The sequence below is a fragment of the Pungitius pungitius genome, chromosome 20 (genome assembly GCF_949316345.1).
Source record: "Pungitius pungitius chromosome 20, fPunPun2.1, whole genome shotgun sequence".
Lineage (NCBI taxonomy): Eukaryota > Metazoa > Chordata > Actinopteri > Perciformes > Gasterosteidae > Pungitius > Pungitius pungitius.
This window is the reverse complement of record NC_084919.1, coordinates 9,460,832-9,485,371: the sequence shown is the minus strand read 5'-3', so window position 1 is coordinate 9,485,371 and position 24,540 is coordinate 9,460,832. Positions and strand designations below refer to the sequence as shown.

The window sequence follows — 24,540 nt, the reverse complement described above, 5'->3', positions numbered from 1 at the left end:
GTATGAACTTACATCATCATCGTCGGGGGAGGAGCTTCTCTGAGTGAGAGGATTGCAGACTGCTGCTGCAAGTCCGATGACTTGAAAAGACGAACGCAGCATGCAGCATGGACAGGATTCAGCTTTGACAGCCTGCAGTCAGTGGTGAATGCCAAACTACTGCGGCTTAGTCTGAGTCCTGATCAGCATCAGAGTCCTGCCGGGGTGACGCACCGGAGTTGGAACGTGATTTAGATGATCTCGGGACAGCAGCATGGCTTCACCGAGGCACTATGGACACTACACCCGGGATATTGCCAATGTGATGCAGAAGCTGCAAGGTAGGTGTAAAATGCTTACTCACTCAAAATCCTCCACCTCGGTTCTGCAGCGTTTTTAGGGGTGACCTAGGGCTTGTCATGACACAGCAAAACAGTGTGAGCTGAGGACATTTACTCTTACTGTAAAACAGTTTTATGTGTATGTTACCATTTGCGGTTATGAGTCTTATCTTTGGTGTGCTTTTTGAGTTTAAACAGCTGATAAACGTGTGGTACGTGAAGGGCATGACAGAACGGGACATGCAAATATCACAGCGTACAGTGCTCAAGCACATTATATATTTTTAGGTTATAATCAATTATGTTTAGTCTAACAACAATCTAACATGTAGTGTCTCACAGTAGATGGCTTTATTTTCTGTTGAGTTTTTCCTTTTTGATCGTTAATAGAGACGCCTGCATCTCTTAGTGCGTACAACTCTGCACTGTGGTAGATTCAATGCATTACCCAATATTCTTTATTGGGAATAGGACCTGTAAATAAGTAAATTAAATGTACCAGCATGTGAGAGATGCTGTCGTTGTATTGTTCTTGGGTGTATCCACAAACCTGAAGTGTGTGTTTGTGTGTGCATATTTGCGCACATGCACAGTATGTCTTTCTGTTTGTGGACAGACTGGGAAGCAGACAATAGAAAAGCTAATCCCCAGAGAAGCTGAAGTCCGTTCCTTGATGTGGACACTCATGTGCTGCTGCTCACTGTGGGAATAACAGCCATTTCAAGCCCATGACTAGCAATTCATTTAGCTCTTATCTCTATTTCTTTTATAATGCTTTCGTTTTCATTTGTATTCAGCATTTGCAGCAGATGTAAATATTTTTTCAGTTTTTTCCTTTTCCTGGAAGTCAAACAATGGGCGTGTATCTTTTCTGAGCCGTTCAACCACCATACCACAATGTATCCCTGTGTGGTGTCATTTATCCCTCATGATAAGATTTATGATACTTGCAAAGTAGCAGGGAAGTCGGCTGACCCTGGAACTGGGATCCAATATGGCTGCTCCCTGTGTGGCTTCTGAGGTGGCAGTTTCTGTGAAAGCTGAGAACAGCATCAGCAGCCACGTGGCTCCTCTGCATCACTGTGTGCAGGTGTTGGTGCACACTTTGATTCACCGATTGATCTAATTTTAGAAGCCTCCCCAGAAGATGTCTCTTCTGTGCACGGACCGATTGCTCTGTGATACATAGATAGAGAATCGAGTGATTTGTCACATTGCACTGGCAAAGAATTATTATTTATGAATAAGGATACAATTCACACACAAAAAAATATTATTTTTTATTTTGGGAAGCTTCATAATATTTTATCTATGCAGTATATGGATACATTCAGGTAATAATATCATTTAACACTATAAGTAAATTACATGAGCTGTAACAAAAATAATGTGGACGGGGGGTCCACACCAAACGGCCTTTTTCTAATCGTTGCTTTACTGTCTGGTGTCATGCAAGCCTTTGAGATGAGAATGGTCTTGTTGCCGTGGTGATGCTTACAGAAGGATGGGTTGAGGTTTATAAGTACTGCTTAAATATTTGACCGAACAGCAGAGAATATAAAGGCTATTAAATGGCATGCCTGCTGTCTCGAGTAGAGATGTTTTTATTTTTACACAAATCACTCCTAATGCCATATATAATGAGTCCATCACACTTCTGGTTTGCATCAATCTCCTGGGAGACGAGCGCTGAATCTGTGATGATATCGTCAACGTGTTTTGTCTGAATCAAAGACAAACACCAAAGCAAACATAGTATAATATGAGCATGTGTTTATTGTCTTTGGTATCATGCAGCGCTTCTTTAGGTAGAAAGGAGCATTGTGGCAAATTAGATCTCTAAATTAAATCAATGTCCTCTTTGTTCGGCTTGCTATTCACTTCCCAAGGTTGTCGTAATTGTCCAGTGGGATATGTGTTCACAAATTGACTGTATTGACATGTTATTTTCACTTTAATCGTGAGCCTAAATACAATCTTATTTCTAACCACTGGAGTGCCAGATGAAGGTAATACAATAAAGTTGTTTATGTATTTTAAAGCCTGATAAAATTAACATATTTTGTTCCTCCTCTCTTGAGACAATGTTCTCAAATTAGCCGCATCCAGAAATCACCAGCAACCACAAAATAAACTGTACACCCCTCAGGCTCACTCTAGAAGCTGTAAGTAACCACTCAGTGCAACATCAAAACAATCCAAACTTTTGCCCCAGTTATGAGTTGGTGTTGGTGTGATCTTTTAACCGTCTCTTTTGGTGTACCTCTATTGCGCAGCGGAAAAAACAGCAATTAGTGATACCATATGGCAGAGATCGTGGAGTTCGCTTTGAACACCTCTCAGCATGAACTCCTCCATATGCTGTGGAATTTGCCCGTTTTGTTGTCTCTCATTAATGAGAAAAGCAATGCATCGTTTATCCTATTTCCAGTCCTCACCTGTTCCTTCTGTCGTGGGCGGTAGGGGCGCTCATTCCCACCTACACCTCTGCGCTCGACCGTCTGCTATCTTACCAAGCAGACCACTTTGCTGAGTCTCTGTGTGAGTTTTCTGTGAATAGTCCATGTGTTATTCTATTCTATTGGAATTTGCTTTTAATTAAATAATTCAGCTAGAAATGTAGTTTCTCAAAGAGTTAAGGCTTTGCGTCTTGTATTATGCTTGGCAATGCAACAAAAATTGAGCAATTCTTTATTGGCACTTTCTGTAATTGCTGATCAAAGAGGATGTTGGGCAGAACAGTGAAAAAGAGTCAGCAGCATATTGATGGATGAAATAAGAAAGAGGCAGAGCAAGGAAGTAAGGTTGGGATTGAGGGAAAAACAGAGACAGCACACACACACACACATTTTTAAGCTCCTGATTGCTGGTGGGACTGGCAAAAATCTTCACGTTGGCACAGTTCCAGGGTGACATCCTGTTGCCAGGGGCGACATTATGGTTCAGGCTGCAGCCAAGAAAGGACCAAGCAGACGGTCACCTTGAGCCATGCCAGCCTCCTGTTTAGTTCTGACACCACCATTTATCGTCCGCGGCTGTGGGTAACACAGCTTCACACACACACACACACACACACACACATAAATGAAGCACTTGGGGTTAAAAATAGCTTTGATGCCCCTCCCCTTCCCCTCATATCATACTTCTGGGAGTCAGCAGTTTACCTAAATGGTTAAACAAACATCGACTGAGCCTTCCAGGCCGCCAGATCGCTGACATGAAGCCATTACTTAGAAGTGTGGCAGTAGGGACAGCGTGGGATAGAGCTGAACCATGAGTTATTTATTCTGCTGCTTCTTTCTGTCTTTCCAGATTGTGTTTATGACTTGTTGCCATAGAGGCAGTCGCATGACAGCCAGCACAGGCTTCTTTTTTTTCCGCCCTGTGGGCTTATTGGCCACATCTTTTTCAGCTTCTGTTACTGCAACAGGACATAATGTGTGATAAAGTGTGTGTGTGTGTACCGAGAGGTATTTATTGTGGTAAGTCCATGCTAGTGTCTCAGTGACAGCTTCCATTGCAGATCAGATCAGTCAGTGAAGGTTTGAGTGACATGTCGTGAGATTAGGTCACACGGGGGCCCACCCATCCAATACGAAGCGTGGGCCCGCCTTTATCTACTTTCAACCCTGTTTTAAAGATCACACCTTCATGAAGGTCAAGGTATATTCCAATATAATGAAAGGATGTTTTGCAGGCATAGCGGACAATTGAAGGCGCTGTTGACCCAGTATGGACCATCAACACGCAGCAAAGTTCCACTCGGTCACACTGATACCATGATACACATCTGCTGCATTTCTCTAAGAGCCCTGATTCTCAGATAGTTTTGATGGACGTGCAGAACAATGTCCTCACAGATAGAATCCTGACACCGAGACACATCCTGCCACCTCTGTCTGAATTACTTTTAGTCTCATGCATGCTCTTATCATTCAACCACAGACACCTCTCTTCCTTCAGTGGAGACTTCTGCCTCTGGCGGTCCATTTAGCACTCGAAGATTTTTAAATAGAGGTCACACGGTGACGCTCTGACCTCTGAGAGGTCAGCTGGCCTGAAGAATGTGATTGTATCAGCATACCTGAGTTAGTAGCGAAATAAGTCATTTTAATTCAATCTGCTTGCAGCACCAGATGGGTTTGGGTTTTCCACAGGTTCAGATATTTTTATATAATCTGCCTCTCACTGAATAGAGCATTAACATTTATAGTAGACTGAAGCTGAACTGAACCTTTTCTTCACTCTTAAATCCTTAATAAAATCCAACTTTTGTTGGCTAATAATTCAAAAACGTTAGTGAGAGTGTGAGCATTCAGGCGATGTTTAGGCAATTCAAAGTATATGAAAAAAGCCTCAACAGATTGGTATTACTAATAGGACAGGTAGGTATGGAGTAAGAAAAAAAGGAATATCTGCTTGTTGTAAAAATTATTAAGATTTTTTCTCAGTAAGACAGAAAATGCCCGCATGGTGGATAAGCCCAAATAGACACTAGTGTTCGTGTGGAACAGTAATTTGTAGATGACTCTGGCTCTGTTCCAGTCAGTATTTTTATTTCACCTCAAAGACAGACTCCTAACTGAATTCTCTGCTCTGGCCACAGTGATTTATTTAGTGTGCTGACGCCGGTCCTTTCACTTACCTTGTCCCTGTAGTGTGTGGCGGGCCACTGAACCTGGATAAAGAGCTTAGACTGTCTGACCCACTCCTGCACTCCCACTCGCACAAAGCATCACACACACACATTCATAGAAAGAGCAGTAGAGAAACACTGAGCTAAAAATATTTTTTCAAAGCCAAATTGAGTCTCTGTAATGCTCTTAGTGCCACTGAGTGGCATTTTGATGTGACCCCTGGTAGCTCCCGTGGAATAGATGCTTTGTGTCTGCCTCATGTTCAGTCGCTTTTTGTATAGTAATAGTATAAATGTGGTTTTGTTCAGTTTAACGTATTTACCTGACAAAAGGATCCTTGAAAAGGAGGATCCAGCTCAAATCCACATAAATCACGATATAACTCTGTTTTGACACATCGTAGTATTTTGTTTTTTTCTGCATCATTCCTGTCATAAATGAGGCAAAACTTCATTGTTAAAATGTCTACATACACTCACCGGCCACTTTATTAGGTACCCCATGCTAGTAACGGGTTGGACCCCCTTTTGCCTTCAGAACTGCCTCAATTCTTCGTGGCATAGATTCAACAAGGTGCTGGAAGCATTTTTCAGGGAGTTTGGTCCATATTGACATGATGGCATCACACAGTTGCCGCAGATTTGTCGGCTGCACATCCATGATGCGAATCTCCCGTTCCACCACATCCCAAAGATGCTCTATTGGATTGAGATCTGGTGATTGTGGAGGCCATTTGAGTACAGCGAACTCATTGTCATGTTCAAGAAACCAGTCTGAGATGATTCCAGCTTTATGACATGGCGCTTTATCCTGCTGAAAGTAGCCATCAGAAGTTGGGTACATTGTGGTCATAAAGGGATGGACATGGTCAGCAACAATACTCAGGTAGGCTGTGGCGTTGCAACGATGCTCAATTGGTACCAAGGGGCCCAAAGAGTGCCAAGAAAATATTCCCCACACCATGACACCACCACCACCAGCCTGAACCGTTGATACAAGGCAGGATGGATCCATGCTTTCATGTTGTAGACGCCAAATTCTGACCCTACCATCCGAATGTCGCAGCAGAAATCGAGACTCATCAGACCAGGCAACGTTTTTCCAATCTTCTATTGTCCAATTTCGATGAGCTTGTGCAAATTGTAGCCTCAGTTTCCTGTTCTTAGCTGAAAGGAGTGGCACCCGGTGTGGTCTTCTGCTGCTGTAGCCCATCTGCCTCAAAGTTCGACGTACTGTGCGTTCAGAGATGCTCTTATGCCCACCTTGGTTGTAACGGGTGGTTATTTGAGTCACTGTTGCCCTTCTATCAGCTCGAACCAGTCTGGCCATTCTCCTCTGACCTCTGGCATCAACAAGGCATTTCCGCCCACAGAACTGCCGCTCACTGGATGTTTTTTCTTTTTCGGACCATTCTCTGTAAACCCTAGAGATGGTTGTGCGTGAAAATCCCAGTAGATTAGCAGTTTCTGAAATACTCAGACCAGCCCTTCTGGCACCAACAGTCATGCCACGTTCAAAGTCACTCAAATCACCTTTCTTCCCCATACTGATGCTCGGTTTGAACTGCAGGAGATTGTCTTGACAATGTCTACATGCCTAAATGCACTGAGTAGCCGCCATGTGATTGGCTGCTTAGAAATTAAGTGTTAACGAGCAGTTGGACAGGTGTACCTAATAAAGTGGCCGGTGAGTGTATCTTTCAACTTTCTTGTTTTTTCTGTGATTTTCATTTTTATGTTGGATTTCTGTATTCTGTTTGAATTTTACTACACAATCTTCTATTTGATCATTTGTGGCCTGGCTGTAATGAACGCTGGAATTTGGACATTTCTGTTACAGACAGAATACCTTCTCTGCACATCTGGTGCTGAAAGGGGAGTGATGGCGCTTGAGAGAGGAAAGGGGTTGTTTTGATAATCACTTTGACTTGTTCCCCCCTTCTTACTCTCTTTAATGTGGTTCCATTATTACTGAAATGTAATTAGCTATGCTAATGAGCTGGCATTTGGACTTCCGTCTCGGCACTTATGTTGGGATCGGTTAAAATGTGCTGTCAATGAGGTGGCATGGCGAATGGAGAGGCTGAATAGGAGTCTAAGGTTTGAGTGGATGTGCTGAGGGTGTGATAGAGGGTGTTATTGAGTGTTTGAGGGTGAAAGTACTCCGGCGGAAGTGCTGAGGAGGGTTTTTTAAATTAGGAATTGTTGGGGTGAAAGAGAAGAGCTGGAATCAGAAAGTGGATAGAGAAGCTTTTTTGGGAGGGAGTCGAGGGGCAGAAAAGCTCCCAAAACCTGTTAAATCACTGTCTGTGTCAGTAAATGTGTTTCTGCGTGTGTCTGGTGTGTTGTTGTGAATGTGTTTTGTACCAAGCAAATACAGGCTACCCCTATAGTACACACAAAGACATCCATTAAGTAAATGGTAGCTTTAAATGGCCTTTTATTTTGTGGGATCAAACGCATTATCTCCAAAGGAGTATAGCAGGATCTGGTACAGCAGCATGGTGTCAACATGGCCATCGGGACTCAGTGGAGCTATTCATGCCTTCATGCTCCTTGATATTAATATACTATAATTAATGAATGCATTACTGAACGAATACTTTCCACCAGAATGTGTAACCATTCCATTTCTGCTTGACCTTAATGAGGGCTGCTTGGTTGTGAAGTCATCAGTAGATTAAGAGAGATCAGAGAGGCTCAAGGTTCATTGAGGAGGTCGGATTCTAAAAGCTGGGATTGTTCATTTTTCCTGTGTTGTCTGCTCTTCTCTCTGCACCGTACCTTAGACCAGACACTTACAAAGAGAACTTCTGCATACTTCAATCTGTACTTATCCACTAGGAGGCGCTGTGTTTCTATACACTCACAAGGCTGAATAGGAAGACTTGGCTGCTCAGAAAGAAACCCAAATATCCTCAGGGTGGGTAGAGTACAGTATGAGCAGAAACGGCGTTAGTCTATCCTCCAGTAGGCCGTTTGTTTTTCCTTTTAATGGGTGAAAAGAGGCTGTTCCTCCCTCCAAGGAAACCCCCGCAGCCATACCTGTGTGAGTGCAGGGCGCCGACCCGCTTCCAACCTCGACAACCTCAGAGAGGGTCTGATGTTTTGAATGGCTGCCAGGGGGGCCATTGGGAATCAAGACCAGCTGAGGTTCAGTCTGTTTTAACCCTCCAACCAACACCCCCCTTATCTCCCCCATTTCACTCTTGCAACACTCTTGAGGACTGCAGCCTAAAGGAGTGTATTGGTTTATTCTTGCACATACAGTAGCAGAGAAAATATTCGTTTTTTTCCATCAGATGTTCCATCAGTGTGTGTGTGTGTGTGTGTGAGAGAGAATTCACCTACCCGCCCTGCATTTCATCCAACTCCCATGGTGAGACCTAATAAGTCCCATGAATCCTCACCATCTTGTCTTGATTTTGTCCCCGGGTTGTTTTTCTAAACAGTTTAGCTCACCAGGGAAGTTCAGCTTTCTGCTGCACAGCTGGGAAAATATTTCTCAAACGTATACATATACATTGCATTTTTTTTTACCATTCCGAGTCCCATTAGTCTATAATTGATTTTCTGTTGCTTCCATGCAAATGTACTGTATTAAACCAAATACGTTGTCAGGCTAAAAGGATTCTCATTGACAGTTTCAGGACCTTGGATAGTTCCCTTGAATCTCTTGATTTAATTGCTCAAAAATAAAACAGCTGAAACGTTACAAAACGTAGAGACTAAAACAGATTGACTGATCCATTATTTACACCATCAATTTAATGTGGGCTGCACAAAGAAAAAACATACTTTTTTGTCTTTTCCTGGCTGTAGTGTTGGTCTAGTAGTAAGTAATATGATTGAGTAAGCATTGTGAGTGTGCAATGTGACTGTCACACTGGATTCTGCTTTCCACCGTTATAAAATTCTGTGTGCATTTAAAGGCTGTGTATATGTTAATATAAAAAAAAACAGGACTGCATGAATATTTCTTTGAAACTGTTGCGCTCAATCCATCTATTATAGCTGCACACACATAAACACGCTCAGGCACATACACAGTAATCGTACTTTACATTTAAAACGCACATTCCTTTCAAAGACAGGTCTGTGGACTAGGCTCATGATGGCATTATGACGGCCAGTTTCAGGGCTGTTAAAGGGAGGAGTGTCAGCAGTGTGATTATCAGCAGACAGATAGCGGATGACAGCTGCCATTGGTTATTGATGACTTTCATAATTAAAATCCCTTATGGGGGAACCCAAAGAACAAAAGGGAAAATCACACAAATGATGAATGGTCCTTTCATCTATAAGGGTGATATAAGACCCATCAGGCTATTCTGGAAAAATGCTCTCTGAATATGGTTTCAAAGAAGAACCCAATGTTTTTACCACTGCCAGAGCCTGTGTGCGTGCATGTGTGTGAGTGTGTGTGTGTGCGTGTGTGAGTGTGCGTGTGTGAGTGTGTGTGTGCGTGTGTGTGCGTGTGCGTGCGTGTGAGTGTTTGAGAATATAAGGGACAAGATGTGAGGAAATTGACAGACTGAATAAGAGGGAGCATAGGTTAGACAGGAACAGAGCTAGAAATCAGACTGTGAAAAGAAGAGGTTAAAGTACTGAAAGTACCACTAGTATTTTCTGCTTTAATTTTACTGCAGCACTGGAGGGGGTGGGGGGAGTTTTTGCCTGAACAGTTCCTAGTAACCGCACTAATAACCCTTGCAGTTATAGTGTCTTAGATGCTTCAGAGTTATTGAGTGAACAATACTGCCATTGTCTGCTGTGTATTTTTTTTGCTTGGTTTGATGATTTTACAAGCAGTTGCATAATTTTTACTACAATACAGACCACACACAAATGTCTGTGACATTCACAATCCTGTTCTGAGTATATTGTTTGAATTACCTACTGTATGTCATGCAGTATCCTAGATATTTTGTTCTTTTGAATACAGTCCTCTCTCCCTGGGCGGAAACAAACAGATCTACTGTATGTGACGGCTGTTTCAGATGAAAGCAGATCCCTTTTGAAGATGCCACAGTAGCAGATCAGATGGTCTGCTCCTGCAGGCTCTAAAGAGTAGAGAGCTGAAAGCCTCCAACACTGCATGGTATCTGTGTGGATGAGAGAGAAACAGAAAAAGAGAGAGAGAGATGCATCTCTGTCCCAATATTGTGTTTGAACATATGTGTGCAGTCAGAGTAGAGCTCCCCTAACCTGTTCTACCCTTCAACCCACCCACCACCCTCCTCATCAGCACGGGGCTCCTGTGACATCACTCATTCCCACGCACTCTGATTGGCTGGCCAATGGAGGGAAGTAGATTGTTCCCGCAGCCTACGGTGAGAAATTTAGAGAGACAGAAGGAATGTGGGAGGGAACAACACAGAGAGAGAGCGGGAGAGTGTGAGGGGGAGAAAAAGAGAGGGAGAACGGGACCAAGCAAGAAAGATTGATGCGGAGGCAAGCCGATACTGCACTGCTCTCACTCACATACACACACACACACAGTCTCATGCATACACTCACATTACACTCCAAAGCTGCTTAATAGGCAGGAAAAACACTCAGTCTGACTGAGTCGGCAGCCTGCTGCCGCAGGACAGGACAGAGGACAGCGGAACGAAAGAGACCAGGAGGGTGAATCCTTCGTCCTGGTTTGGACTCTGAGCAACAGTTCCACCGCTGTCATTTTTCGGAGGTCGAGTGTTCCAGGGAGCTCTTTAAAGAAGCCTCCCTCTAAAAAAGGAAGAGAGGCAACAAGGGCAGGAGCAAGGGCAAGTACAGCGTTTCCTGGAGGTTGCCGTGAATGTCCTCTCCACGTCCTCATGAAAGCGGGCAGGAGTCGTGGTGTAGTCCGGGGTTCAGGATGGCACGAAGAGCAGGGGGCGAAGGCTCCCCGAAAAAAAACACATCCCTTAACCTGGTGACGGGGTTCTTTCACTACCTCCGCGGTAAGTGGGACTGCACCAATGTGTGTCTACTATTGAGATGGGGAGTATGAGAAAATGAAGGCACGTTCACGTGTGTGTGTGTGTGTGTGTGTGTGTGTGTGTTGTGTGTTAGATTAGTAATGTGTGCTAAGGTATGTTGTGTCTGTGGGTGTGATTTAGCATGGCACTGCAGTGTTGACTGGATGTGCCTATGCAAGTGTCATTTTCTTACTGAAAGTAGGGCTGTAGACGTGGTGTGTTGAATGAAACGTGGGGGTGGGGGGGGGGCGTTTCTACTCTGGCAGAGTGTGTGCGCAAAGGTTGCCGAGCTCAGAGCCTGCAGCAGGTGATGCAAGCACACCCTGCACACCAAGTACCAGTTCGTTGTCACAACGACCATGAAAATCATCTCTCTTTCATCTCTTTTTGACCCTGCGGTGGTCCTTCTGTTTGCGCATCTGTACACCATGCATTCAGCTTCATGTCTCTCTATTTGATGGATTAGGTGATCAGGTGGCCAGATACTTTACTGCAATGTTTCTTAGAGACCAATGATGGTACAGATCAACACTAGCCGAGAAGGTAATCAAGTGGGTTGAAACACTGCTTTGAGGCCTGGTTGCTGGGGACGGCTGTTTGCCTTTGTGACATTGGATGAATGTGACTGTGTGTGTGTGTGTGTGTGCGTGTTTAAGTGCGGTGTGTGTGCGCGCGTAGTTCAAAGTCACCTCGTCCCTGAGACCGAGAGGCTGGCACCACGCTCGTTCAGACATGTCCTCCGTCACACATGCTCCTGCTTCGGGATAAGGGGGCTAAAGCTTTCTCATTCTCATCCAATGTTACCGTGCATCAATATTTGATCGCTCCTGGACCCCATCATAGCATTAATTTGTAGAACCGGGACTTGTTCACATATGACCATGAATCTATCTGCATTATGGTTGAACAATCCCCCCCCCCCTCCCTCCTCTCTGATGCATACACACCCCTTCCCCTTGACTCCTGCCCACGATACCTAGTGACACACTAACCAGCTTGAGTGTAATAAAGCCGTCAGCATATTTCATTATGGTGAAGAAAAGCACTGTGTCAGATGTCCTCTCTCACTGATAATGTGTTATCTGGAGGATATTGCTCTGTGGCACAGACGGGACAGAACAAACATTGTCACATCTGTCAATCACTGTACGTGATCGGATCCTTAAGAATCCCAGGCGATCCAACCTTTGGTTTGTGTACGTTATAATGGGATTCATGTGTAAGCTGCACATGAATTGTTCAATTACCGATATAACAGTCGCAGAAGTCCCAATTGTTATCGCATGGGCTGCAGGCAAAAATTAATTTTGGCGTCAAAAGGATGGGAAGATTACACCGGTAATACCTGAAGAACACATATGCACTTAAGTATACACAAAAGTAGCTTCTATTCTATGCGTGTGTGTGTGCGTGTGTGTGTGTGTGAGAGTTTGTTTTCGTACTATATTTTTGCTTGTGCATATTTGGAAAAATCGAGGCTTGGATTCCGTTTTTCGCCATTTAGGTTAAGTGGCTTTTTAGGACACATTGTCAACAAACATCAATGTTATTGATTGTGCCTTTACTAAATGTGGGTTTGTCACTGTAGCCACCACAATGTGGTGCCTTGTATGTAGGTAATCAGTACGTTTGTAAGAGTAAGACTGGCTTTGTGTGTGTGTGTGTGTGTGTGTGTTAGTTTTTTAGCAACAGATTGCATGCTTGAACTGTGTTCAGAAATGAATAGCATCCTCTGCAGAGATGCATGTCGTTAGGAACCACTGCCCTTCTATCATCTGAAGGGCATTTTTGAGGGCAGGATTTTTTTGTCCAGCCAGACAAAATGTCATCTTTAAATGTCAAACACCTTTTCTTACTACATCAGTGTAAAGTGTGATGTGGTGTGACTGCGCTCAGACACGTGAGACTGACTAGCAAGAATATACAAGTTAATTAGGGTTGCCAACCTGCTCTGCAAACCAAATCAAGTCTCAAAACAATAGACAATGAGAAGATTATGTTCAAATCCGCTCATTGTTGAACATGTGACTGATAATAACGCGTTGGGCTCTTTACAGATGAGCAGGAGGCTGTGCAGAAAAGGACATTCACAAAATGGATCAATTCCCACTTGGCAAAGGTAAGAGTCAAGTTGATTCCCACTGCTGCTGCCAGCATTGTGTGTACACTTTCACAAACACTGTGCTGGTGAGTGTGGATGTAAATGTATCTGTCTCATCGCTTTTCTATTTCCACTCCCTGTGATCTTCTTTGCTCCATCCATTCTGCTCTCTGGGACATTTGCTCCATTTCCAAAACCGTGGGGTGGGTCATGGGACGGACTGTGCCAGCTGAGACCACACACAACCACAGTCATTCCGCCTTGTATGCCTTTCATATTACTTTTTTTTACCTCCCATCTCACATAGCTTGTAGCAAGGATTTACTCTCATTCTAATTATTGCTTTTACATCGCGGCGTTTAATACACTGTATATCTATTTTCCCTGCAAGCTACTGGCAGTGATTTAAGTCTTAGTAACCTGTGAGCCCTCTATCTCAATATGGGCCAATTTAGATTGTTCAAGATAAGAGTTTTTAGTTGAAGTCTGCCTTTCATTTACCTCCTCAATGAGCTCGGCTAGCAGTATATCTGTCACTTATACTAAACAATTACACTTGATGCAGCTGCATGCCGGGGGCCATTGCATGCGTGTCATTTTTATACCGCATTAGGCTCCACAATTTAACCCATCACTGCTTGAATAGTGTGTCAAGAGCGGGTGGACAAGGCAAATATGGCACAGTGCAACACAATTAAGCGTTATTTCAATCCGCAACGCTGCTTTCAAGGGTTCCTATTCGATTACGACAGTTATGCAGGCTTGAACCACGGGGACATGGAGCAGAAAATTCATTTGAAAACCACTCAGGAGGGAAACAACCATGGCGTAATATTAAATATCATGTCTCAGGACTGTGCCAGCAGAAAATTACAAACAGCCCAATACTTAAATTCCTTTAATTTTTTATAACATTTAGGGAAGCACATTGTTTATTTATCAAGTAATTATTGATGCTAAAGAGCTGTAGTCCTTTTGCTATTTCATGGTTTCAGGGTTTGTGTGATTAGGGAAAGATGGTAAGGATTTAGAGGCATATTAGGGAAAGGGATTCCTCAAACAGCTTAAATAGTGAAGGAATAGTTCAACATTTTGCAAAAGCAATTATTCGATATCTTGCAGAGAGATACATGAGATTATTACCACTCATACATCTGCATGGTAAACATGTAGTTACATTAATACTATATCATTAACACATTGCATCTGTATTATTCATACAGAAATGATAACGTGCATTTTTACGCTAGCTTTTGTGTCAAACTATTTCCAGGCTGGAATCAGGGAGCTGCTCCAGGCCGAGAAATAGTCCACAACATGTGAAACAAAACATGCCAGGGCATTGATCTTTTCATGTTACTTTCAGCAAGAAAGAGAAAAAAATGATACTGAATGATCTGAATCTCTAACTGTTTTTTTTAACTCAAGTTAAATGGGCTAAATTAGAAATGGATTGCCTACCTATTGCCTCTCAACAATGGCCACGGCTGAGCCGGCAGGTTGCAGATGGCAGCGTTGAAAGCTCAAACAATACAAATAATACTACATTGCTAAGAGAGCTACAAGTGTTTTCCGAGGTAGAATCAGATAACGGCCGCTTTGTATCCAACACGTCTGCGTTGGTGGTATGAGCACACAGAGCAAAGTGACGGTCATGAGTAAGCCAGACCGACACCTTCATGTGCTCTATCATGCACTAAAAGCCGTGTGTGTCACTGGCTCGGCTATGTCAACAAAGCAAAGAGAAGCTCGTGGTAGAACGCACACAGAGGGAGAGTAGCTGCATTTTCTGCTAAGGCAGACTTTGCTCCACTATATATTGACACAGAATACACATTAATTCCCTGAATATCGTATGGTGGGCCATTAACTTAAAGTAGAAAAACAAAGAGGCTCATGGACCATCAGTCCTGAAACTGAAACCAATTTCTTTGTACAATTCTTTCAGCAATAAACCGCTCCAGGAAATTTAATTTGAATTCCATTAAGATTCACGTTGATTAATTGAACAAATCAATAGATAAGTGATACTATCACACCTGCCGATCAGAAGAGAGACACCCCATGCTTTTCCCTCTACCTTGTTGATCAAATTACTCGCTCTCCTCCTCCTCGTCCATCGTGAAACTGCTTCCCCTTTCACCTGGTGCCTGACGTTGCCATAGTGACACTGATTGGCTTATATTTGTCTTCAAAAATGTCATGGTCGTCATGGTAAATTGGTGACGGTACGGAGAACTTTGTAATGACTAGGGGACATTTTTGGGGCTGTGGACCCGGTGTGCTGAGTGAATCATGGGGAGGTCGAATATGCAAATGCTCAGGATCTGTTGTAATAAGGATGTTCATTTCTTTAAAATGTCATTTCGTAAACCGTAAATCACGAAATTAATGGCACCTTATGGGCTGGGGACAAATGTGTAAATACTCTTTTGAAAAAACAGAGATGTGTAAGAGAGAGAGTCAGGATCATAGAGAGAGGGAAGAAGCTTAGCTCTGCTTTCAGAAGGATAGATCATGCCCTTGGCCATGCAGATGATTAGGCCACTGCTGTTATCACAGGTCTTTAATTCAGCGCCTAAAGGTATGTGATTAATCGTTAGGTGAGTTGAGACGCGAGGGCTTCCTTTCACTATCACTCCCCTCCCCCATACCTTTCCACTCCACAGGTATAACAAAAGAAGTCGAATGAGCTCCGACAAAGAGTTTCTACGAAAGGATTGATGCTGGTAATTCATACAGAAAATTAATGATCCTCATTACACAGAAGTAGTTCACCAAATGAAGTCACCTGTTATAGACCAGAGGTATGAACTATCAAGCAGTAAAACAGTACTTTTGTTGTTTCCTTCATTTAAATAGAGATGTTGCTGTGAACATGTATAGTGACTCACAGGATATATGGCTCAGAATAGCAGAGTGTTGGTTCTCATGTAAGCATCTGACTAGAAAGTTACACACTGAGCTGCACTGGAGGGAAAAGGGGGGAGAATTCAGTCAGAAGGCCCCAATTTTCCATTTTGACAAATCCTTTCTGACAAGGTTAAAGCTTAATTACCCAGTGACCAGCGGTGAGCGTCTGAGGTCTCATCGTCACTCAGGCAAACCGTTTCACTACAGCAATCAGAGAACCAAGTGTTCTTAGAGATTACAGAAGCAGCAGAGAAGAGAAGCTCTTCTTTCGATGTTTACTTCCCTTCCCCCCTTTCTTTAGTGGGGATCGAGTGGATGACACACTAAAGTCGGACCCAGCACTTCTTCATGCGCAGTATGTGTTGTCGAAGACCCCCTGACTTTAAGTACATGCATTTATTTAAAAAACTCTGGTGATTCTCTCGCTTTTCATCTTGCTCCACTAGAGGGTTTTGGAATTTGTCCCAAGTTTGGAGTTTATAACAAAACACCTGCAACTACTGACAAAACCTGAGCTGTACTTTGTGTTTAATGCAGGATATTCAAGATTTTTGCAAATTTAAAAAACATTACTCATGAATTTGAAAATGTAAAAGAATTGCTGTAACTTACAGATCATATTAAGAAACTTGCAAATATGTTTACCTTCAAATTTTCCACATGAGGCGTCTGGTGTCAATTATTCTTTTAAACCAGATGTTTTGCAATTCAAAATGAAAGTGTTCAGTCTTCTCTCGCTTCCCCCCCTTCTTCTGTCTTTCGTGCTGTGCATTTTGGAATCCAGTGTGCAAAGTGTACCGGGGGAGTAACGAGAGCACAGACAGACGCACATCCCAAAACTCTACTTCTCACAATCAATTATGTCCCAGATTCTCATATGTAATTAGCACATTAAGACCTTGATTCATTTTTTTGGCTGAGCAGAGGAAATGAATATTACTTTCTCATTTTGTAATTAGTCAGAAATGTCCTCATTAGCTTTTGGATTATAGTGAACAAATAGGTAAATTTAACTTCAATTAGCTCATGGCATAATCGATCCCTTTGAAGGGGTCTTTGTAAGTATTTCTTCAGTCACTTCTTGATGGGGTATAAGTGCTGTCTGGATATTCTAATATGCAAAGCCCTGAAATGACATTAGAAGAGGAATTAGCAAGAAGAGCTGCTGTATTTGCTAATTAATTTTGAAAGACGTGAGTTTTCCCTTTGCCTTCTATCATTTTTCTTGCCGATGCTCTTTCTCCTCAATTATCCCTCTCTCGTTAATCCACAATGTTGGGGGTTGTATATTTCTGCCTTTTTCACCACACACACTCCACTTGCCCCACGCCACACAGACATCCTCAGGCATACATCTCTGCTTACGCCATCTCTCTCTTTCTCTTCACTCCCTTTGCCACTAATCTCCCTGTGAATGGCTGATTCGTATGAGTTCCCCCCCCCTCACCACCACCCATCCCTCTAAACCTCTCCTTAGCCCCAGCATGTGACTGTGCTTTAAGAGAAATCCTTGATGTGGCTCTGGCAAGCAACAGAGATATGTGGATTTCCCCGAGTCTAGAAGTCTGTGTCAGGTCAGGGAGGAAGTCAATGAGAGGGATACTGTTTGAAATCATCAGCATATTTTAGGATTTGAGGACCCCATTCAGAGCCTGCTGAGCCTCTGCTTATGTCTGACTCTGGCTGTCAGGAATATTCTAGGCTTGAAGTACAATTTCTACGAGGATATCTCTTTCATAAGTTGAATATAAGTTTCATAAGTTAAAATTAATGTCTAACAGTGTGGTGCATTTATTGTATTTTGGTTTATTTATAAGATGTGCTACTTAGAGTAGGACCAAACAGCTCAGAGTGTCTTGTACATAGCAAGAGCTATTAAGACTTAAACCCCAAGGTTTAGCATTCCATGAAAACTGAGAATCCTTTGTATGAGTCTACGGCATTCAATGTAGGCGTAAACAGTGACTTTATGCAACTAATTATACCCATGCACTTATTAAAAAAATCATTTTGTACACAATAAGAAATGTTCCAAGAAACCTTTTCCTTTCCCACAGGCACTACGTAATGTCTATTTGGCTTATTTTAACATATTGTTTAAAAAGTCCATAAACGTCTACATAATATAGTCTCATGGCTATGCTTGTTTACACATGTAGCGTGTCCCTCCGCTGGTGGTGACGGACCTGTTTGAGGACATCAAAGATGGTGTGATGCTGTTGGCCTTGCTGGAAGTCCTTTCTGGACATAAACTGGTGAGTTTCACAGTCATTTCCACTTCATATTTTTTAATTCCCCCCCGAAATCAATTTTAACTGGATCTGATATAAAACAGGACTGGTTCAATAAGAGAGAGATTTTTTGCTCACATAGAATAATAGACGATGGTGCTGCTCCTGCAAATCTCAAAAGATGCATAGTGCATGGGAACTGAGCCACAATTGCATGGAAATCTGTATTGATCGGCTTTTATTTAGATGTTTGAATTGAATCGAAAAGCCCAGATTAACAAGGACATATCATAGTTTACATCATCATCAGACAAAGACATTCACACAGACACACAGGGTGAGGATTTACCTTGGCCTGTGTTGCCTTAGGTCTAAGCTGCCCACGTCCTATTGATCCGGCTGTTTGTAGTCAAATACAGCTCTGATTGGACCTCTTGTTTTTTCTCACTTTATTAACCAACACAAATACAGTGAAAACAATTAAAGGAAACAATCTGATATCAGAATCAAATATTCTCTGTGTTGTACTAAGTGTGCTCTCCCATACATTTGCAATTGAACGTGTCTTCATTTCTATTGTGTTGTTTCGTTTTATCCACACTCATCTTTAATCTTCTCCCTCTCGGTTTCACTATTTCTTTCTCTCCATCTCCATTGTTCTTTTTCCTTCCAGCCATGTGAGCCAGGGAAGAAGCTAAAGAGGATCCACTGGGTCACCAACATCGGTACAGCTCTAAACTTCCTTGAGGGAAGAAAGGTAAGAGTTCAGGGCCTTCTTTTTATGTTTTTCTTCTTTAGTTCCACCCCTCCTGCTACTCTCCCGGCTCAGCTGCTGCCCTGTGGGTGCAGACATTGAATCCTGACCTTGTGTGGCTCTGTGGTTTCTCCTTCGTCTCTGCCTCATACTCTGTCCACATATCAACAGCCCTGATTTATCTGACACCATTATGCTTTGTTTTCACATCCCTGCAACTGTTTTGTAAATGAATGAAAAAGAAAGTCTGGTATTTATACAGCGGGTTTGATACATTTCTGCTGCGTTATGTCTAAAATGACTTGATTAGGCCTTATTTATTTGTTGGCCTATTAATAAAAAGTATATAAAATGTAATGATTGACTTTTACACTTGAGCTGATCCACCACAACTGCTGGTCACACACAACCACTTTGTGATATTATGACTCTCTCTTTCTTGCATTTTCCCAGCCTCATTGACAGACTCGCATCCAGAGATGTCTAATTTAGCTTTGGATGTAATCATGCAAACTGCATCAACTGCCCCTCCGTAAGATTAGTTCAACATCTTCAAAGCTTCACCCAGCCCGTCCTTGGATATACATAAATAAAGACATAAGCATGAGCTGGTGTCTGCAGGGACATTGATTTGTCATCCTCAAGTGTGACAGGGTTAAAACCATAAACCCTACACCAGTAATCTGCAGTCTGGAGATGAGACATTGGTGGGCATTTGTGTGTAGAAAAATGAAATGTAAATATGTTCTGCGTGTAAATCTGATGTATGTCTAGACTGTGTTTACTTTTTGCACTAGAGGACGAATTGCTTGATATGAGAGCAAGTTCCTCATAGAAAAGTGTTTTATGATGTTTTACAGTTTAATCATATTTGTAAACCATTCAAATCATGTTAAAATTGCATTAGCTGTGAGGTTTAAACCTCTAGCTATATTTTCCACAAGGTCTGCAATTATTTTTGTTAGCAATGAATCTGTTGATTTGTTTATGAAAAAATGTTTAGCGATTAAACCTAAAAATGACAGTAAGTAATATAAAGCAGCAAACTTGCACTTTTAAGAAGCTTGAACCAGCAAACGTTTGGCATTTGAGTTTCAATAAATTAAATTATATATAAAAACCTTTTGCAACTACACAGATTTCTTACTCCTAAACACAACTACAGTTGTATGGATACCTGTATTTCTTATGCTTGTGTGTGCTGTCACAACACAAAACATTGTGTTGCCGGGATGACCTGCTGTGTTTTCTAATATTAAACCGTATCTTGCATGTATTTTTATCAGCCACCATCCCACGCTGCCCTCGCCTGCCCCCAATCTCATCTTCCATGCTTGTGCACATACGGAGTGGCTAGTATTAACATGTGCTGACCTGTTGTGCTGCAGCACCACAGTAATATAACCCTATGTGTGATCATATAGAATACTTCATCATATCAGCAGATACCGCCCTCTCTTTCTCCCTTTTCCTCCGCCTCTCTCCCTCTCGCTCCCCGTATCACTCTCTCTCGGCTCATCTCAGCTGGATGTAATCCCCGTTGCCTGTGCAGTGGTGATAGATCTCCCCTCTCAGGGAACCACTTGAGTTATCTCACCTCAGAGATTCTATAGCATGTGATATCTCACAGTCAATGAGGCGTCCTCCTTCAATCTGACTGATCAAAATGCTCCTCTTTTCTATTCTGCCCTCTAGTCTGCCTACAGAGGATCTCCGGTCAGTATGCACAACGTCACTGCCCGGGTTTGTTCAGGACATGAAATGGATAGGGATACTGAGGATTACACTCATTCTTGATCATTTTGTACTAAACAGAGTGAGGGAAATTGTTTGTAGTTATTCCATTTAAATATTATAGAGAAATGTGAGTGAATGAACTGGAATTGATTCCAATCTAAAATGATTAGGGTCGTATTATGTGATTATGTATCTTGTGTTTTGACACAGATCAAGCTTGTGAACATCAACTCCACAGACATTGTTGATGGACGGCCATCAATTGTATTGGGGTTGATGTGGACCATCATCCTCTATTTTCAGGTAACGTTGCTCTAAATTGATTTGCATTAGCGCTGTTTATCAGATTAGCAAATGCAATATGCGTAATTCAGGACATTTTAAAATGTTAAAACAATAAGACAAGAAAATGAGAGAACAGTTCCTCTTCAAACTAAAAACCACTTCTCGGTCATATGGATCATTAACATATAATATATAATTCATCAAAAAATTAATTGTAATTGGTCTTTTAATTTTGATGACAAAGACCTGTGTGTCACTGAAGGACAGATCTGCGTCTGTTAGTTAACTAAGTACTACTATAATGATTTTCATCTCTTCAGACTCTGCCGAATAAATGTGTACTTATGATGACCTGAGTCCTTTTATATATATCTTTTTAGATTGAGGAGTTAACCAGTAGCCTACCAGCACTTCAGGCCTTGTCCAGCAGCACTTCTTCACTGGATAGCTCAACCAGCAGCACTGAGACCACCAGCTCACCTGTCAAAAGAAAAACCCTCCCACCTCTGCAGGGCGGAGCCAGAAAGGCCCTACTAAGATGGGTTCAGCAGACAGCCACCAGGTACGTAGCCTTCCTTAAAAATTGTCCCGCTTTCGAAACCAAATATGCAAAATGCATCCCACCATTTTCACCTGCGTTGACATCGTGCCCCTCTTTTCTTTGTAGACGTCTGGGGATTGAGGTGAAGGACTTTGGTCCCAGTTGGCGCACAGGGTTAGCGTTCTTTGCAGTCATCCATGCCCTCCGGCCCAATCTGGTTGACATGGAGCGTGTATGGAGGAGGCCCAACCGAGAAAACCTGCAGGAAGCTTTCTTACTGGCTGAGAAGGAGCTGGGCGTTCCACAGCTTCTTGACCCAGAGGGTAAATTACATTTTCTACCACATTTACTCAAGACTTTGTCATTAAGTTGTTGAAAAGTGAACTGAAAAAGATATACCTATATAACTGCATGGGATTAAATGAATTGTACATTCATGTGCCTATGTATTACATTGTCCCTTTCGCTCGCTTTTAAAGAACAGAACAACATGATTTTGTATTACATATTCAAAGAATAATACATTATTTACCTCATAGATAATTTTCATCATGTGGAGCTGTTTTTTCATGGTACTAATAGTGGACATCTATCACGGCATCAGATGTGCACCTCTGTTTCACTTCCAACCACCAGTTGTGCCCCTTCACGCCTGCCCTTCAGAATGAACTCTGACAAATCGAGCTTGACATCAGCATAATTAAGGTCCATTAGGCCATGAGATTCACCGTGCTGCAACCTCCAAACAAAACGTAGACACTGATCTAAAGTGCTGAAGGTTGTTTTCATATAACTCTTTCTGATTGGATGTCAGTCAAACATATGGATTCCTGATGTCCTTCTGTACGAGAGATCTGTGCTGTAGTTATCAGCTGGCCGTGACTTGGTATCGCATCTGATTGCATTCATTTGGTTCCATCCTCAGATGTCGACGTAGACAAGCCAGATGAGAAATCCATTATGACATACATAGTCCAGTTCCTGAAGCATCATCCTGATCTAGAGCAGAGCGACTCAGATGGACAGCGAGATGAAGAGGTAAGAATCTAATTTATCGCAGTCTGGAGTCGTTCTCTTCTCTCAATCTCCATCCTGTGTGTTTTTTTCCTTCTCTTCAGATTTTCCAGTTAGTGTGTCACACTTTAGCTATGACATATACATACATGGCATCTTGTCTTTATTAACTCAGTGTTGTTTCGACAATTCTAAATACAGTTTGAGGCTTGTTTTAACACATCGTGGATGAGGCGGATGAAGTTACTTTATGATTTCTAAAAATGTCTTATGCAGTAAGCACCAGTAATCCGCCGTGCTACGGAGGTTAAAACAAACGTTAATAAATGCACTTATCATGGGACTCAGGTCTGGCAGTGTGGCCTATTTTCTCTATTTCCTTGTTGCACATCTCTCCCTTTGTGTCTCTGTGTCTTTCTCTGGTGTGTTTGTGTGGTCACTGCTTTCCTTGTGGTGGTTGTTCTGACCTCTTTCCCACAGCTTGGTTTTGCTCCTTGCAATATAGAGGAACTGTTAGAGGTGGGTTATGGAGCAACAGAAAGTCCCAGGGGCAGGTTTTCCATCATCGTCCGTGGCACAATGCAATTAGCTTCCATGCAGATTCATGGATTCCACATAAATGTGACTAATGTTTACATTGCTGGGTCGACTATTGGATTACAGTATCACTGCCTACTGTACAATGTATGACTGAGATTAAACACTGTTTTCCCGTGTCACAATAAAGCCTACATGATAATATTGGCTCTCGATCTTACCTGATGTGAAATTCCTGCCGCAGGGTTTCTGAGCCGTGCTAACAAAACGGCGTCCTAGTATTATAAGACGTGATATTACCATTTATTAACGTTACCTCCCGCTGTGGCTTCTGGTCCCATTAGCATGACAATGGAGGCCTCTGGCATTGATACGGCGTATTTGATGGAAAGCTTGTGAGTTGCTCGTTTTTAAGGTTAACAGTGGAAAGAACAGCGGCGTGCCTTAGAGCCGTGCTCACCACTTCAGGTTCGCACTGTGTTTGTTTTTGTACAAGGCGGAGAAGGCTCTTGATGTTGGTGTTTTACGCCGAACTCAGTACAGTATAACACATAAAAGTGCCCTTCAGCATTAGCTTCATTCATTTTAAGATTAATATCAATACAGAAATAAAGTGATAAAACTGAATTAAATAAGATTGAACAGCTCTAAAATTGAACAGACGATCTCACAAGCTTTTGATATCGTCAAGTATTATTGTCATGGTTACTGAGAATCCGATGAAGTGTTAGTAGGTGGTCTCAGACAAAGTACTCTGTTTAAGCTGAGTGTTTTTGGCATCTGTGGGTTTTTGACGTTTTGTCCAACAGGGAGAGACAGAGGATTAAGAGAACACATGTTTAACAGCACATGCCCTCTCTATCACCCTCTCCCTTTCATCACTCCCTCAAACATTTATTTGGTTAATCACTTTTCCTCTGTCTTTCTGTTTTCCCCTCTCCCTTGCACTCTTCCGTTCTCTCTTCTACTTTTTCATTTCCCCCGCCGTGCTTCCCAATTTCCATGTTCATCTCCCCACCCCGTGGTTCACCCCACCATCCCTCACCCACTCCGGCCTCCTAGAGAGAGCAGCGAAAGAGCCTGAGGGAGCACAAAATGTGGCTCAACCAGCTGGAGAGAGACGCGATACATGCTCGGGAGACTGAAGGAGATCTCGCTCAACAGTACCAGGTTAGCATCAGCCTGTGTGTCGATGGGTGTGCAGTTGAAACTGGGCACAGACGCTCCTATTATTAGCTTAATCAGTCGCATTACACTGTGGGGATCAGACAGCAGCCATTGAAGCCTCAGTCAATCTGGCTTATTACACCAAGCCTCAGGATACTTTCCATATTCAGGAGCATGTGGGATGCCCCCAGATTTTGCACATTATACAACAAATCAACCGGTAGAGCAAGGCATAGAGAGGCAGTTAGCCATAGATTTGATGAGGCTCGATTGCATACCAATGTGAACAGGGTGTAAGTCCCTGAGAGAGCACTACGCTTGATGTCTGCACACCCTCACTT

The 24,540-nt window shown here is 42.6% G+C and overlaps 1 protein-coding gene across 7 annotated transcripts in view; it reads left to right on the top strand.

Moving 5' to 3' along the window:
• The window catches only part of syne1a (spectrin repeat containing, nuclear envelope 1a), a 114,788-nt gene continuing 90,248 nt past the window's right edge, over positions 1-24,540 (top strand). For 3 of the 7 annotated variants that reach the window (XM_037448715.2, XM_037448713.2, XM_037448718.2), the window contains exons 1-10: positions 10,375-10,901; positions 12,977-13,038; positions 18,093-18,188; positions 18,838-18,921; positions 20,614-20,634; positions 20,866-20,958; positions 21,321-21,502; positions 21,608-21,804; positions 22,407-22,519; positions 24,095-24,202. In XM_037448715.2, the coding sequence (XP_037304612.2) occupies positions 10,757-10,901; positions 12,977-13,038; positions 18,093-18,188; positions 18,838-18,921; positions 20,614-20,634; positions 20,866-20,958; positions 21,321-21,502; positions 21,608-21,804; positions 22,407-22,519; positions 24,095-24,202 (1,101 nt within the window). In that variant the 5' untranslated portion in view covers positions 10,375-10,756. Of the gene's footprint in view, positions 321-10,374; positions 10,902-12,976; positions 13,039-18,092; positions 18,189-18,837; positions 18,922-20,613; positions 20,635-20,865; positions 20,959-21,320; positions 21,503-21,607; positions 21,805-22,406; positions 22,520-24,094; positions 24,203-24,540 lie in introns of those variants that run through there. The other 4 variants (XM_037448712.2, XM_037448717.2, XM_037448711.2 and 1 more) reach the window with 2 other exon arrangements.